The 14,253-nt window shown below is 35.5% G+C and overlaps 2 protein-coding genes across 2 annotated transcripts; one reads left to right on the forward strand and one right to left on the reverse strand.

Moving 5' to 3' along the window:
* Positions 1-1,322: 1,322 nt before the first annotated feature.
* LOC129874776 (sulfite oxidase) lies at positions 1,323-9,512 on the reverse strand. Its single transcript, XM_055950129.1, has 12 exons — positions 9,183-9,512; positions 8,851-8,966; positions 8,694-8,756; positions 8,563-8,599; positions 8,296-8,377; positions 6,042-6,160; positions 5,809-5,904; positions 4,456-4,566; positions 4,276-4,377; positions 2,401-2,448; positions 1,982-2,197; positions 1,323-1,670 (listed from the first exon to the last, which is right to left on the reverse strand). Exons 1-12 carry the CDS (start codon positions 9,255-9,257, stop codon positions 1,554-1,556), a joined length of 1,182 nt encoding a protein of 393 aa, XP_055806104.1. The 5' UTR covers positions 9,258-9,512; the 3' UTR covers positions 1,323-1,553.
* Positions 9,513-11,330: 1,818 nt separating this feature from the next.
* Positions 11,331-12,937, forward strand: LOC129873620 (pentatricopeptide repeat-containing protein At5g66520-like). The gene has a single exon (XM_055948748.1). It carries the CDS (start codon positions 11,373-11,375, stop codon positions 12,804-12,806), a length of 1,434 nt encoding a protein of 477 aa, XP_055804723.1. The 5' UTR covers positions 11,331-11,372; the 3' UTR covers positions 12,807-12,937.
* Positions 12,938-14,253: the final 1,316 nt, after the last annotated feature.

Raw genomic sequence — 14,253 nt, forward strand, 5'->3', positions numbered from 1 at the left:
GTCGAGTTCAACGGGTGGGGGTGGTTTGTAAGACCCTAAGGTTTGAGCTAGGCGTATGGGGCTAAGGCAGTGGCAAGGGCTTGTGCATTGCCCCTTGTCAGCTGGCCGATGTTGGCAGAAAAGCAATGCGCGGCAGACATGCCTATGGCATGGCAGGCAAGCAAAGGCCAAGGGCCTTGAGTGTTGGCAAGGCTTGGCAAAGTCAGTGGCAATGAAGGCACATGGCACCAGGCGGGCATGTGCATGAGCAGTGGGGTTGGCGTTGGCCGACATGCGTGTTGGCATGGGCGGGCCAAAGCCAAAAGCTGAGGCAAAGGCAAGGCAAGGCAAAGCAAGACAAGGCAAGGCAGGCCAGTGGCAGGAGCGTGGGCTGCAGATGCGCGCGGGCGCGTGCAGCAGACAGACTTGCAGACAGGCGTGCAGACAGGGCACATGGGCGCAGCATGGGCGCAGCATGGGCTCTGGCAGGCGTGCAGATTGTTTAGTATTTCCCTTGTACCCCTTTGTAAGGTGCTGGCACATGTGCCAGCACCTCCCCTAGTTGGCTAAGGCTGCTGGCTGCTTTGTATATATATAGAGGGAGTTTGGATGGGCAAAGGTTAGCAAGAGTTTTGTGAGAAAAGCTCCTTAGCCTTCCAAACTCCTTGAGGTGATTCTTTTGTATAAACTGTGGAGAGTTATATATAGAAGTTGGGCAGTTTGCCTGTACATGCTTGTGTTGTTGTTGTGTATTTCCGCTGTAGTGTGTTTCCTTTGTGTTTGATATAATCTTGTGTCAAACGTGTGTTGGTTGGCTGAAGTTAGCTTGCGAAGTTGACTGCCGCGCGGGTTGTGATCTTGTGAAGGAAAAGAAAAATCACCCCCGTGACACTTTCCCCTATCCTTTCTTTTTCCTTGGTCTTTATGTGATGGGATCATTTCTCAACTTGTCTACTTACATAGGAATGCATCCCAAACTGATTATCTCATCTCATCCTACTTACACCTTTTCTTTTTGGAGGGCACTACATCTATTTTGTCTCATGTATCATCCACAATCTCCTTCATCAGTTTAACTTTGGGTTGACTCATTAGTTTCGTCAAATAACAGAGACACGAATCTAGCCTCATTATGTGTTTACATTGCGCAACCTATTCATAACTACAATAAACAAGCACATGCTCAAAATGTTCTAACCAGCTGTGTTTGGAACCTCTCCTTGCTTTCACTTCAGTAGTTCCGTCATCCCAAAACTCAACAAATAATTCGGAGCTTGTCCAGATCAAACTACAAAGGAATATCGAGAAATACATTCTGGGGAAGAAACTAACACAATTGATTGTCAAGATGCAATCACCTTCAAATTATTGTCATTTCCATTGTTATTTTGAGACATCAAGGAAACATGTTATTTTCATTTTAATCTAGGGAGAAACATACAACCATGTTATTTTCACTTTAAGCTAGGAAGATACAAACCACCATGTTATTTTCACTTTAAGCTTAGGAAGATACAAACAATTATGGTCTGTGATGCTGAATACTGTCACCAGCTCAACACATGAAACACAGCCTAAAGATTTGCTTGACCAACTCGGACTTGAACCCGATGCCATGAGGTGTTCAGGATTCCTCTCAGATTCCAGACAGAATCTACGCTTTCAGGTTGAACATTTGCAGATATATCCACCTATTAAGCACAGAATATTAGCTGAGAACGGAGTAAGAAATTCGGCAGAGTGATGTAGTAAAATAACATGAGAAAGCAACTTCTTAATGCATGTAGCAAATTATGGGGCTGCTGGATGTGCCATTGTATATTTTACGTTATAACTACAGTCCTTAGAATACTAGAAAGAATACTTGACTAAAGTCTAAAACTGATCCTGAAAACATCTCATTCTAAAGATAGATTTCATCAGAAATTGTTAAAAGTAGTTGAACCTTTTTTCTATTAGAGCTAAGAAAACAGGCAAATTTTACAGATAACTAGTTACTTACCGCTTTAGCAACTATTTCCGCACTCTGTGGAATATTTGCCTCAGCTTCAAAAAAGACCCATGCCCATCTGTCACTACTTGAATCATCAGCAATATATGGAATACCAGTTCTCTGGTATCTGGTGGCTTCCTCCCAAGTTTTACCACCATCTATAGACACGTCTACCCTTTCTATGCCACGCCCACCTCCTGATACTGCGTACCCCTTGATGGTTATCTGAAAACAAATACCAGCCACTAGAGCAACCTAATGAAGTACTACAATTGTCTATGTACGGCAGTACAAAACAAGGCTGCATAACTGAACCATGCAACTCCGGTGTAAACTCATTTACACGGGTATATGTAAAAGTGGCCATTAAAGAATAAGTTAAATATCAAGAAATGCTTGAACACAAACTTTATCATATTAAAACTGACCTTTCCATGCTTTATAACACTCACATCCTCCAGGGAACATATTGCGCTCTGTAACCAGAAAAGGGTATAAAGTAACTGTCAGCAATTGACAAATTTTAAGTTGTATGCCATGTTGGTAAACAAACGGAAAATAAATGCTAAAGTCAGGCCACATCAATCAATCATTTGATCAACAGCCAGTTAGCTGGTTGGACCATATCAGCTCTGGAAAATAGACACTCTTAAAAGTAATCACAAGGCTTTCTACTTTCTAGAACCATCATGTAAAGAATTCTAGTAACACCATATCTCAGGGACAACAATAAAAACAACATACCAGTGGAATCCTCTCACAAGTGAGGTTTGGGGAGGGTAGCATGTACGTAGACCTTATCACTACCACATGGAGATAGAGAGGCTGTTTCCGAAAGACCCTCGGCTCAAAAGTCACAGCCCCAAGTAAGAGAGAAACAATATATATAGAATAATGGCAAAAAAAGAAAAAGAGATGCAAATTTTACAAGGCAAGAACAATAACGATAGCAAAGTAATGTGATAATCAAAGGCAATAACAACACAACTATAATGGCATCCCTAGACCTACGAACAACCCTACACCAACATAAGGCAAGACACCATTCTATCCCTACTAGCCTTCTATCCTAATCCGCAACCTCCACTCCTTTCTATCTAATGTCATGTCCTCGGTGATATAAAGTAGCGCCATATATTGTCTAATCACTTCTGCCCAATACTTTTTTGGTCTACCTCTACCCCTCCACATACTCCTCCTCTGCACATGTCCAAACCACCCCAGTCTCGCTTCTCTCATCTTGTCTGCCATAAAAGTCACTCCCACCTTCTCCCGAATAACCTCATTTCAAATCTTATCACTCCCAGTGTGTCCACACATCCATCTGTACTTATTACACAAGAAAAGAGAAGTTTTGACATAGTGTTATTGCAAATCATAAACCCGGTTGTAATATTCTATCAAACAAACTAGAACACATGCATCGACCATTTAAATCCAATTGTCATTTCCAACTAAGTGTTTCTCAACGAACTCTGTGTGCGTATATGTATGCATATATGTATGCGTATATATATATATATATATATATATATATATATATATATATATAGAGAGAGAGAGAGAGAGAGAGAGAGAGAGAGAGAGATCAAACTAAGTATTCTTTCGACAAAATATGAGTTAAAACTGGAAAAAAATGTATTTGAAGTTGGAAAATAAAGTTTGCACAGTTAATTTTTGTGAGTGGAAGTGAAGATTTGAGAAACTTCACTTGAAAATCAACATCAACCAGAATCCAAAACTTCATGGCCAAACTTCAACTTGCAAATGCTTCTTCAGTATTTGCAAGTTAAGCTATGGGCCAAGTGGGTCCTAAGCGTCTCCAAGGTCACCTGGGAATAATCAGGGGCGGTAGTCCTTTAGCCAGTTGCAAAATCATGAAAAGCAGCATAATGGACAGCTGCTTCAATAATTTTTGGAAACATAATGAATTCTACGTCATCCAAATTAACTGATATTGACTTAGTTCCACATAAGTACATAGACACCGCATAACTTAGAAAATTTGGGTAACGCAATCCACAAGTAATTCACAAATTTCATACAAAGTACTATTTATCAAGTTATTATGTCCGAATAAAATGACCAAGGTGGTGCTTGCTTCAAAAAGTCGAAAAAAGAGTTTTTGCAAAGATCTCAAAGGATTTTCAAATATAAGCTTCCAAATTTTAGAAGCAAACGCCACCCAAACCTGTAATCTTGAATTCTCAGTCTACCTATTTACAGGATAGATAAGTCTATATACAAAAAATTAAAAGAACCCCAATGAAAATATACTGATGGGGAGAAATTTAACCAATTACCTGAACAGGGAAGTCCATCTGCGGTCTCCTAGTAGACCAGTTGATGTTATCCCAGTTCACTGTTGGTGGAAACATCTTGTAGTCTTTTTGCATAAAGAATCCCTGTCCAACAGATATTGTGTTAACAAGTTTAAAAGAAAATGTTTCATCATTCGAAGTTACTAATACAAAAATAGCAACCTGGCATTCTTCGGCAATGATATTGATGGAATCAAGCCACTTAACCGAACGAGCACCTATCACACCAGGGACAACCACACGCAGTGGAAAGCCATGATCCCTATTAAGTGGCTTCACATGTGAATCCAGTAAGGTTAGTATAGCATATTGCGTGTTGAGCTATCAATTTATCAGGTTATAAAAGGAAATTGCAAGGGTAAAGGGCTGAAGCAGAAGTTTCCAAGCTGACACTCGAAATGCTAGTGTTCTCATTACCAAGATATCGAGTGTAGAAACAAAATTACAAAGATAATTCTAGAATAGCATGCTCAAAATACCCCCAGACCTCACTTTGTTTGTGGGATTACACTGGGTATGCTGTTGTTGTTATGCTCAAATATCAAAATACCACTTTTTATTAAGATGGTTCGACATGTAATTAGAAGTATAATTCTCTGCCAATCAGATATCACCCTCTTTCTTCCAATTGATTACTGTCTAATGGACTACAACCAAATAGATGACATTAATTTAGGTGAAAATAAATCTAGGAAGTCATCCCCAATTGAAGAAATAAACTCACAAAAATCCGCTCAACAAATTTGAAACACAGAATTAACCAACGATACCATTTGATATTTATAATAAGGCACAGCATTCAATACACGAGATTACAATTGATTGATACACTGAAAGTGACTATAAAATCAAGTCAATCACACAAATTTAACACAATGCTCATCCCTTAATGAACCAGACAACTCCACAAAGTTAGAACTGAAGGACAATCCCATTTGAATAGTTTGTTATATTGGATTTGAAAGTGACCAAGTGTGTTACGTTATGTCACATCAAGACCAAAAAATAAGAAGAAATTCCCAACAGTTTCAAATAGGATTCTTTGGTTTGACTTTGAACCAATTATAGAGAAACTTATATACTGCATTATTTAATATTTAACAAGGGAGAATACAGATCCATATGAAACTTGTCTTTTTAAGTGTACAATAGGAAAGTTATACAGATTACAGAGAACAGTCTATGTGGGTTGCTTAAAGCTTTTCATAGAGTATAATTTGTTTGAATAATTTGTGTTGGAAAACTGGATATTATGTTGAACGGGCTAAACAGGCATACATCAACTTAAATAACAGATAATGCCAGTTTAATCATTTTGAAATGTAATTTTATATTAAACATAGGTAAAGCAACTACATTATTGGGAAAGCTGAATAAGGAATATAGCAAGCTGATATAAGACCAAAGTCGCAACAACATCGAATGTAAAGCATACCATCATTTTAAAAGACAATAAAAGATGAAACTGAGAAAACAAACATATTTAATAAAGTTAATGACAAAGATTTGTATTACCTTTCCATTCATTTCATAGGCGAGCAGAACATCAGCTTCAGGATTTGTAGCCTGACTCAATGGAATTGATGCCTTATAAGGACCTCCATTTTCCTCCTAGAATCAAAAGTATGTTGCTGAGCCAGGGAAATTTTACAGCAAAGTATATATTTCTAGTAAAGAAAAGTAAAATAAGAAAAAAGAATAAAGAAACAACAGTCTTTATCAAGGAATAAGATCTTCTACATAATCACCTTACACTTGTCAATGCTCACAAATTCAACATGTTTTCCTCCAGATTGTGTGATACTTGTCAAATAAGGTATTCCAACTAATTCGAGAACATCTGCCAATTTCGCTCCACCCCAAACAGCTGAAATGCACAACAATGTAACTAGTTAAATATAAAATTTATTTATTTATATTAAAATGAGGCACCAAACAGATTCTTCTCAAAAAAAAAATCCGGAGACAAATCAACTAGGAAAAGTGGTTTCTGGTGGAGGGAACAATGTATCAGTATAACTTAAAATTCATAACAACTATTTGGCAGTTACCATAACCAAACCTAACTCGTGCCTCTGTCATCTCTTCCAAATTTATGCTCAAATATCTTCTTGTCATTTCTCCTCACACCCTACCCCCTATTCTTTATTCATTTTTTTATTAAAAAAAAGACGAGGAACCCTGAACTGAATAAATAATTGTTCCAATGGAGCCTGCTCTTCTACCTTGGATACACGACCCAAAGCATTATTCTTTTTATTACCAAAGTAAATAACCATAACAAATGCAGATAGCGAAAGAGATCAATCCGTGGTTAGGAAACATTAAATCCTATATATATTTTCTACCAGATGGATGCAAATGGTTTAATTAATTCTTTACCATATTCACAAGATAATGAATTAGAATAAAACGTAAATTCTTATACTCCTTTCACACAATCATTACAAGTTCCACAACTTATTATTCCATCTGTCCCAATTCATGTGTCATATTTTGATAATTTGACTCTTTTATTATACAAGCACCAGGGGGGGAATACTGAAACAATAATAGAAAATTTTGATACAGAAAATACCACATTTTCCAAAAATCATTCAAAAGAAGACTATAAACAGAAACATCACACATTACAGGAGTAGAGTGAATTGGATTACTCTAGTACAATCTTTGGTTCCTATGTTAAACAGTTGTTAAATTTTGATGTCCCAAGTCTCACATTTTTCTTAACATTAGATCCCTAACTCTCTCAAAGGAATACAAAACTAGGATATTTCTTAAGCTCTGTGACTAGTCATCCAGTTTTATTTATATCTGGTGCACATAACCACTTAACTATACGTAACAAAAAGAAGTCTTCTATTGGACAACTGCAACTTATTATCCAACTAGACATACTTCATATAGGTAATGTAAGGCACATTTAGCATCTGAATAATGAACTTATTCTAAATTGATACTCCCACCATCCCAAAAAGAATGTTACCTTATAAGTTTAAAATTCCTCTTTTGCCCTTAATGAATTGATTTATCGTCACACAAATGTCTAAGGTTCGTTTTAGACCACAAATTTCAAAAAACTTTCTTTCTTTCTAAAACTTTGTGTCAAAGTCAAATGGTGCCACATAAATTGAGACAGAGGGAGTATTATATAAGCTCGTTAAGTTTTTTTAGAAGAAGTTCAATGAAATCTCTTTAAGTGCTAATAATAAACAAACCCATCATCTGTTATACACATGACTAGAAGCATAGGACCTGATTAAAGTTCTTCAAATGAACTCTTTCTCTAATGAATTATTTCAAAAATTGATTTCATGGGTCAAGGACATTACAATTACATTTAGTAAAGTCATACTCACATGAGACACTAACTACTTCAAGGAGAACTTACCGAAATATGTGAGTAACAAGCAAACAAACTAGCAAGTCAATTAAATTATAAAGCATCTTGAAAGCAGCAGCGAGACATGTAAATATTTAGGAAGTGAAACCTCTCAGAAGTAGAAGAAAAAGGGAACAACCCATATAAATCAGTTAAAGCAATCGCATTTACCAAGTCTTGTATCACAAGAAGTTAAAGTAATATGGAGGAGCAACAAAGGGGGCTTGATGGTGATCTCCTTTTCAATCCAAGGATGGAATATAACATAGATAAAAACTACTGTATGTGTATGGTAGCGTAGTAAGTCTACCAAGCAAAATTCCTTTAATTCTATTATATTAGTACTAACTGTTCTCGACTTAAATAGAATAAGCATAAGCAGAAATTTAGCGCACTCTAATAATCTTCAAATTGTCTTTGGCTACTTAGAGAAGAGTGTGAATACATGATCACATGTAGATAATGAATGGAAATGGAAACTTCCTATCATAAAAATGTTGAACTACTGACTTCTCCATCCAATCTAGTTTATTTCTCAAGTTCTCTACAGTAGTTTATGAGAACTAGATATCAGACCAAGCATTTAAAAGATGAAAGCACTGCAGGTTTAATCAACTTACCATTTCCTATAGCAGCAACATCCCAACCAACTCCTTTCACTGTTCGACTCTTGCTCATAGCAGTTCTTCTGTTACCAGCACACTAGAGAAGAATTAAACATATTAGTTTTTCAAATAGCTGAACGATCAATATTTGTGCATATTCCCCTGGTGAGAATTTTATAAGATATGACCCAAAAAATTCTTTCTCAACTTTATCATTTCCCAATCCACAATTCTCTCCCAGCAACAAACACAATGATCTGGAGCCAGAGCATGAGAATTTACCTGTAACGTGGCAGTAACAGTATATTTTGGAAGCTTCCTGTTGTTGTTTATAAGCAAAAAATACATCAATTATTTGAGTGAATTACATGAAAATTGAAACACTAATGTAAAGGAGTCTGCAGTATCCTCACCAAATATCCTTCATAAACAAATCTTTGGAATTTTCTATAAGACCACACAGAGAAACGGAATACCTGAAGAATGGCCAAGCACTATCAGCAAGAAAGCTCTAAAAAATAACAAAACCATGAAAGGATTTTACAAAAAAAACAAGCCAAGGTATAAAACCTGTCTATGTCATCCACAACTGGTATGGGTCCGTGGTTTCTCTTGTAAAAGAAATCAACAGGAGTGACATAAGATGAAATTAGAGCTGAACGAGTTGGCTCAGCATTAAAGGGTTCCTACGACAAAATTAGACAATCGGCAATTTCCGTAATGATTCGATCAGAAGACAGTCTTAATCAATTAGCAGAAAATCGCAATAGAAATTCCACTCACTCTCCAAATTTTAGGGTTCAGATAATCGTTCAATTCGAAAACTAAATTGCAGCGATCTTTACAGAGTTGTGGCAAAAGAATAAAGAAAAAAATGAAAGTGTATAGTGTAAGTGTGTAACCTTGGCATTAATTTTAAGGCAAGGATGGCGTGGGGGTTCTCGCGAATAATCGGAGGGTCCTTTAATCCCAGGCATTTCTCACTTGTCAGTTTCCTTTGCCGCCGGCTTCACTGTAGTCTTGCTAGGGGTGTGTGTGTGAGAGAGTGCGAGACAGATTGAGGGAGATTTGTACAAATATTGAAAAACAGAAATGCAAGGTGTCGGGTTCTTCCCCGAATTTTGCGTGTAGTCGGGTCCTTCTCTGAATTTCGAACATCGGGCTGCTTGCCTTTTTTTATTGGAGCGGCCATACTACCTGACAAATTTGGGGCTAAGAAGAAAAGTATTGGAAATCAAACGGTGCGGTGTGACTTCTGATGTGGATTATTGTCGAAGTTGCCGCGGTGGATTATTCTTTATCTCATTTAACTATGTCTACATGTCGCTGCCAGCCAGCTCATTGTTTTTGGCTTTTACTCCTTTCATTCCATGAAATTTCAACATTCAAAATAATTGAATTATTTAAAATTTAAAATAAATATTTATCTTTTTTTTATATTTATTTTTTTATTTATTAAGATTTTATATTTTTTAGAAAATAAATTACACTATTTATAAAATTATATTTATAATTTTACAAAAGATAGTAGTAAAAAATATAATTTAAATAATGTCTTTAAATATTTTTTTTAATATATATATATATGTATTGTCTGATAAATTTATTTAATATGGAACGAAGAGAGTGATAAGCAAGCAGTGTCAAATGAAATAAGGCTGAAACAGGTCAATAATTTGATATTTATGGAGTACTTATTCTTAAGGAGTTGAAGGTAAAGAAAAGCTTCGGATTATTGTTATTCTTGTCCCTCGATTTGAATTCGGGTTTGATCAAATAATTTGATATTTATGGATCAAAAGTTTTTATCTTTTTTCGTAATTTAACTTTTAAATTTTTTCATGCAGTATTTTAATTTAAAATTTATAGACCGTTTTTTAGAGAAAAAGTTTAAATATGCCATTGAACTTTGATAAAATATTCATTTATGTCATTCGTTAAAAGTTTAATTCATCTATCCTATTGCCGTTTGATAAAAGGCTCATCTATGCCATTATTTTTAACTCCAATTTTGCAAAAGCATCTAAACAACTTTTAACACTTTTCTATTAAATTTTTGAATCAAATATATTTTTTTGCTTCAAGAACACATGAAGAGCACCAAAAATTCAAATTAGCAACTTCTTCAATTTTTTACAAAATCACCTCAAATTTCAATAGTAGCATATCTCCGAGCTAGATATCAAATCACTTGAAATTTTGAACATAGACATAATGAACTTTAAAATAGTGTTTTTGGGCTTTACGTTCAAAATTTCAAGCAATTTGGAAACTTTAAAGAAATTTTATGTGTCTTTTGGATTCAGTTGAATTCAAACTTAAAAAATATTGAGTTTTGATATCTAGCTCGGAGAGATGCTATTATTAAAATTTGAGGTGATTTCGTGAAAAATTGAAGAAGTTACTAATTTGGATTTTTTGTGTTCTTCATGTATTCTTGAAGAAGAAGAAACAAAAAAGTATATTTGATTTAAAAACTTCAATAGAAAAGTGTTAAAAATTATTTAGGTGGTTTTGCAAAATCGAAAATAAAAAATAATGGCAGAAATAAATCAAACTTTTATCGAATGACATAATCAAAATTTGATGACATATTTGAGCCTTTTTCATTTTTTAATATTACAAATTTCTGAAATAATACTTTTGAACAACACTTTTTAATAAAGACGGTTGTTCACGACAGAAGCATCTGTTTTATAAAAACACTTATGCGATAGATTGATTTTAGAAGTTTGATCTATAAATAAATATTTAAAGTTATTTTGTGCTTAAAAATAAGCCCCAATAAATAATTGAGTTTGTTTAGATGAACTTATTTTAAATAACTTATAAGTTAAAAACAACTTATAAGTCCCAAAAAAGTTGAGTTACACCTATTTTTTTAAACTTATAAAGAGTTTTCAATTTATAAATTATTAAAAATAAATTCATCTAAACAGACTCTTATAATTATTTATTAAACCTTATTTTAAGTGTGAATTTTTTTTTATAAATAACTTATAAGTCAATCCAAACACGTTATTAATCATATGGTTAGACAGAGTAGTTTATATTTTATTTCGAAGGTAGTTTTGAAACATGGTTCCGCCAAAATGGAACTCTTCAAAATGAGGGGATTCCATTACAGGTACCTCTGTACTATCACCTATGGTCCTCATGCTCCACCATCGCGCAATCCTCCCCACCTTTCTCTCCTAGCCGATCAATGCACTTCACTGCACCAACTCAAGCAAATCCATGCTCAAATGATCATCAGGGCTCGTATCGAAGACAATTATGCCGCAAGCCGCTTAGTGTCCTTCTGTGCTCTCTCAGAATCAGGCAGCCTTCCTTATGCCTTAAGACTTTTCGACAGTATCAACGAACCCAATTCATTCATGTGGAACACTCTCATAAGAGCTCAAGCTGGTAGCTCAAATCCCCGACAAGCCTTGCTTCTTTATGTAAAGATGCGAAGACTTTGCGTTGCTCCCGGTAAACATACATTCCCTTTTGTACTGAAAGCTTGTTCCAACTTGATGTGTATTTATGTTAGTAGACAAGTGCATTCTCATGCTATCAAATTTGGGTTAGATTTAGATTTGCATGTTGTTAATGGTTTGATCAGGGCATACTCTGTTTCTCGTGCATCAAAGGATGCGCGACAAGTGTTTGATGAAGTTCCCGAGAGAAATTTGAGTATTTGGACGACGATGATTTGCGGCTTTGCTCAGAATGATAGGTATGGTGACTCTATTCAGTTGTTTGAGCATATGCTGGAGGATGGAATGGCGCCCAATGGAGCTACCTTGGCTTCTGTGTTGTCAGCTTGTGCCCAGTCAGGTAGTTTGCAATTAGGAGAACAGATTCACGCATATATGGAAGAAAACGGGATAGAATTAGGAGTGATTCTTGGAACGGCATTAGTGAACATGTATGCGAAGAATGGTGCCATAGTAGAAGCAAAGAAGTGTTTTAGTGGTATGAGAGAAAGGAACATTGCCACTTGGAATGCAATGATCTGCGGTTTAGCTGTCCATGGACATGCAAAAGAAGCAATTAACTTCTTTAAGGAGCTAGAACAACAAAAAGTGAAGCCAAATGAGATTACATTAGTTGGGGTTCTGTCGGCATGCTGCCATGCTGGATTGTTTGACCATGGTGAAGGAATATTTCACTCCATAAAAGAGCTGTACCGTATAGAGCCCAAGATTGAGCATTACGGATGCATGGTTGACATTCTTGGGCGTAATGGTAAACTGCTAGAAGCTGAGCAACTCATCAGAGGAATGATTTGGAAGGCGGATGTGGTTATCTGGGGATCCTTATTACATGCATGTCAGAACCATGGAAACATAGATATTGCAGAACGAGTTGTGAAAGAAATTCTGCTTTTGAATCCAAATAGTCATGGAGTTTATGTTGTCTTATCTAATATGTATGCAGAGGCTGAAAGATGGGAGGATGTGGTGAAACTAAGGAAGCAGATGAAGGAAGGAAGCTTAAAGAAAACGCCCGGTTGGAGTCTTGTGAATGCCACTATATGATTTTGCTCAGTATTTGTAAAATCTTTTTCATCAACCATCACTAGGAAGATTTTGAATCTTTTTGTGATCAATGACTCTTTAGTCTCTAACTATATATTTGAAGGAGATCACACTTCCAAATTTCTCGACTACTACATTTTGGGACCTGAATGCCATCATATTTGTGAGAAATAAAACAATCGGACAAGTTTCTTTAGGTAGTCAGGTGGCTTGGACAAAGGCGAATGTCAAAGCAAGTCTTACCTGAAACATGAACTTTTGTTTTTCTCAATCTTTATTGAAGCTTGCTGGAAGTACCAAAGGTGACATAACAGCACCAGCAGGAGAATTCATATTAAGGATGTTCAAGGTGGTCTTAATTTTGATCTGAAATGGATCTCTTCTTTCCTTTTTATATCGTTTTTCCAAAAGTGCTGTATGGAGAGTGTTAGAATTATGCTTTTAAACTATAGTAATTTTATTTTACTGCTTAGTTTCTGAATAAATCCAAGATAATAGTTGATTAGCTAGTTTTTTCTATTTATTAGTAATTAGTTTATTAAGATATTTTGCACAGATATTCTAGGCTAGTTTATCATTATCTTTTTACTTTTTTTGTTCTTATAAATGTAGAGTCCAAAAAAACAATATAATATAATTCTCTTTTGCCTCATTGCAATATTTTTCTATCAAAGTCTTTCTCTGTTATTTTCTTAATTTCTTTATTGAAAAACCAACATTTGGTATCTAGAGTTTTTTTCTTGAGGGACCTGTGAGTGAAAAAATGAATTCCGAAAATAACTTTCCACGAATGGCTCCTCTTGTTTTTGATGGTGAGAACTATCAACTATGGGCTATGAGAATGAAGCCTACTTGGAGGCTCTTGATCTTTGGGAAGCCGTGGAAAAGGATTATGAAGTTAATCCGTTGATTAATAATCCAACTGTGGCCCAAATCAAGAGTCACAAGAAAAAGAAAATCATTAAGTTCAAGACAAAAACAACTTTGTTTACTGCTGTTTCAACAACTATTTTCACGAGAATCATGACTCGCATATCACCAAAAGAAAGTTGGGACTATCTGAAGAAAGAATATGCTGGAGATGAAAGAATACGAGGAATGAAGGTATTAAATTTAATGAGAGAATTCAATTGCAGAGAATAAAGAGTCAGAAACAGTCAAGGAATACTTTGACAGATTGTTTGATATTGTTAACAAGACTGCTAGGCACCGAATTTAAGGATTCAAGAAATGTTGAAAAAATTCTTGTAACAGTGCCCAAAAAATATGAAGCATGTATAACTACTTTGAAAAACACACAAGATCTGTCCAAAATTACCTTGACAGAATTGTTAAATTCTTTGCAGGCATAGGAACAAAAGAGGCTTATGAGGCAAGATGACATGGTTGAAAAAGCATTAGCAGCCAGCCACAAAACTCAAAGTAATGGTAAACTCTTGAAAAATTA

The sequence above is a fragment of the Solanum dulcamara genome, chromosome 11 (assembly GCF_947179165.1).
Source record: "Solanum dulcamara chromosome 11, daSolDulc1.2, whole genome shotgun sequence".
NCBI classification, from domain to species: Eukaryota; Viridiplantae; Streptophyta; class Magnoliopsida; order Solanales; family Solanaceae; genus Solanum; species Solanum dulcamara.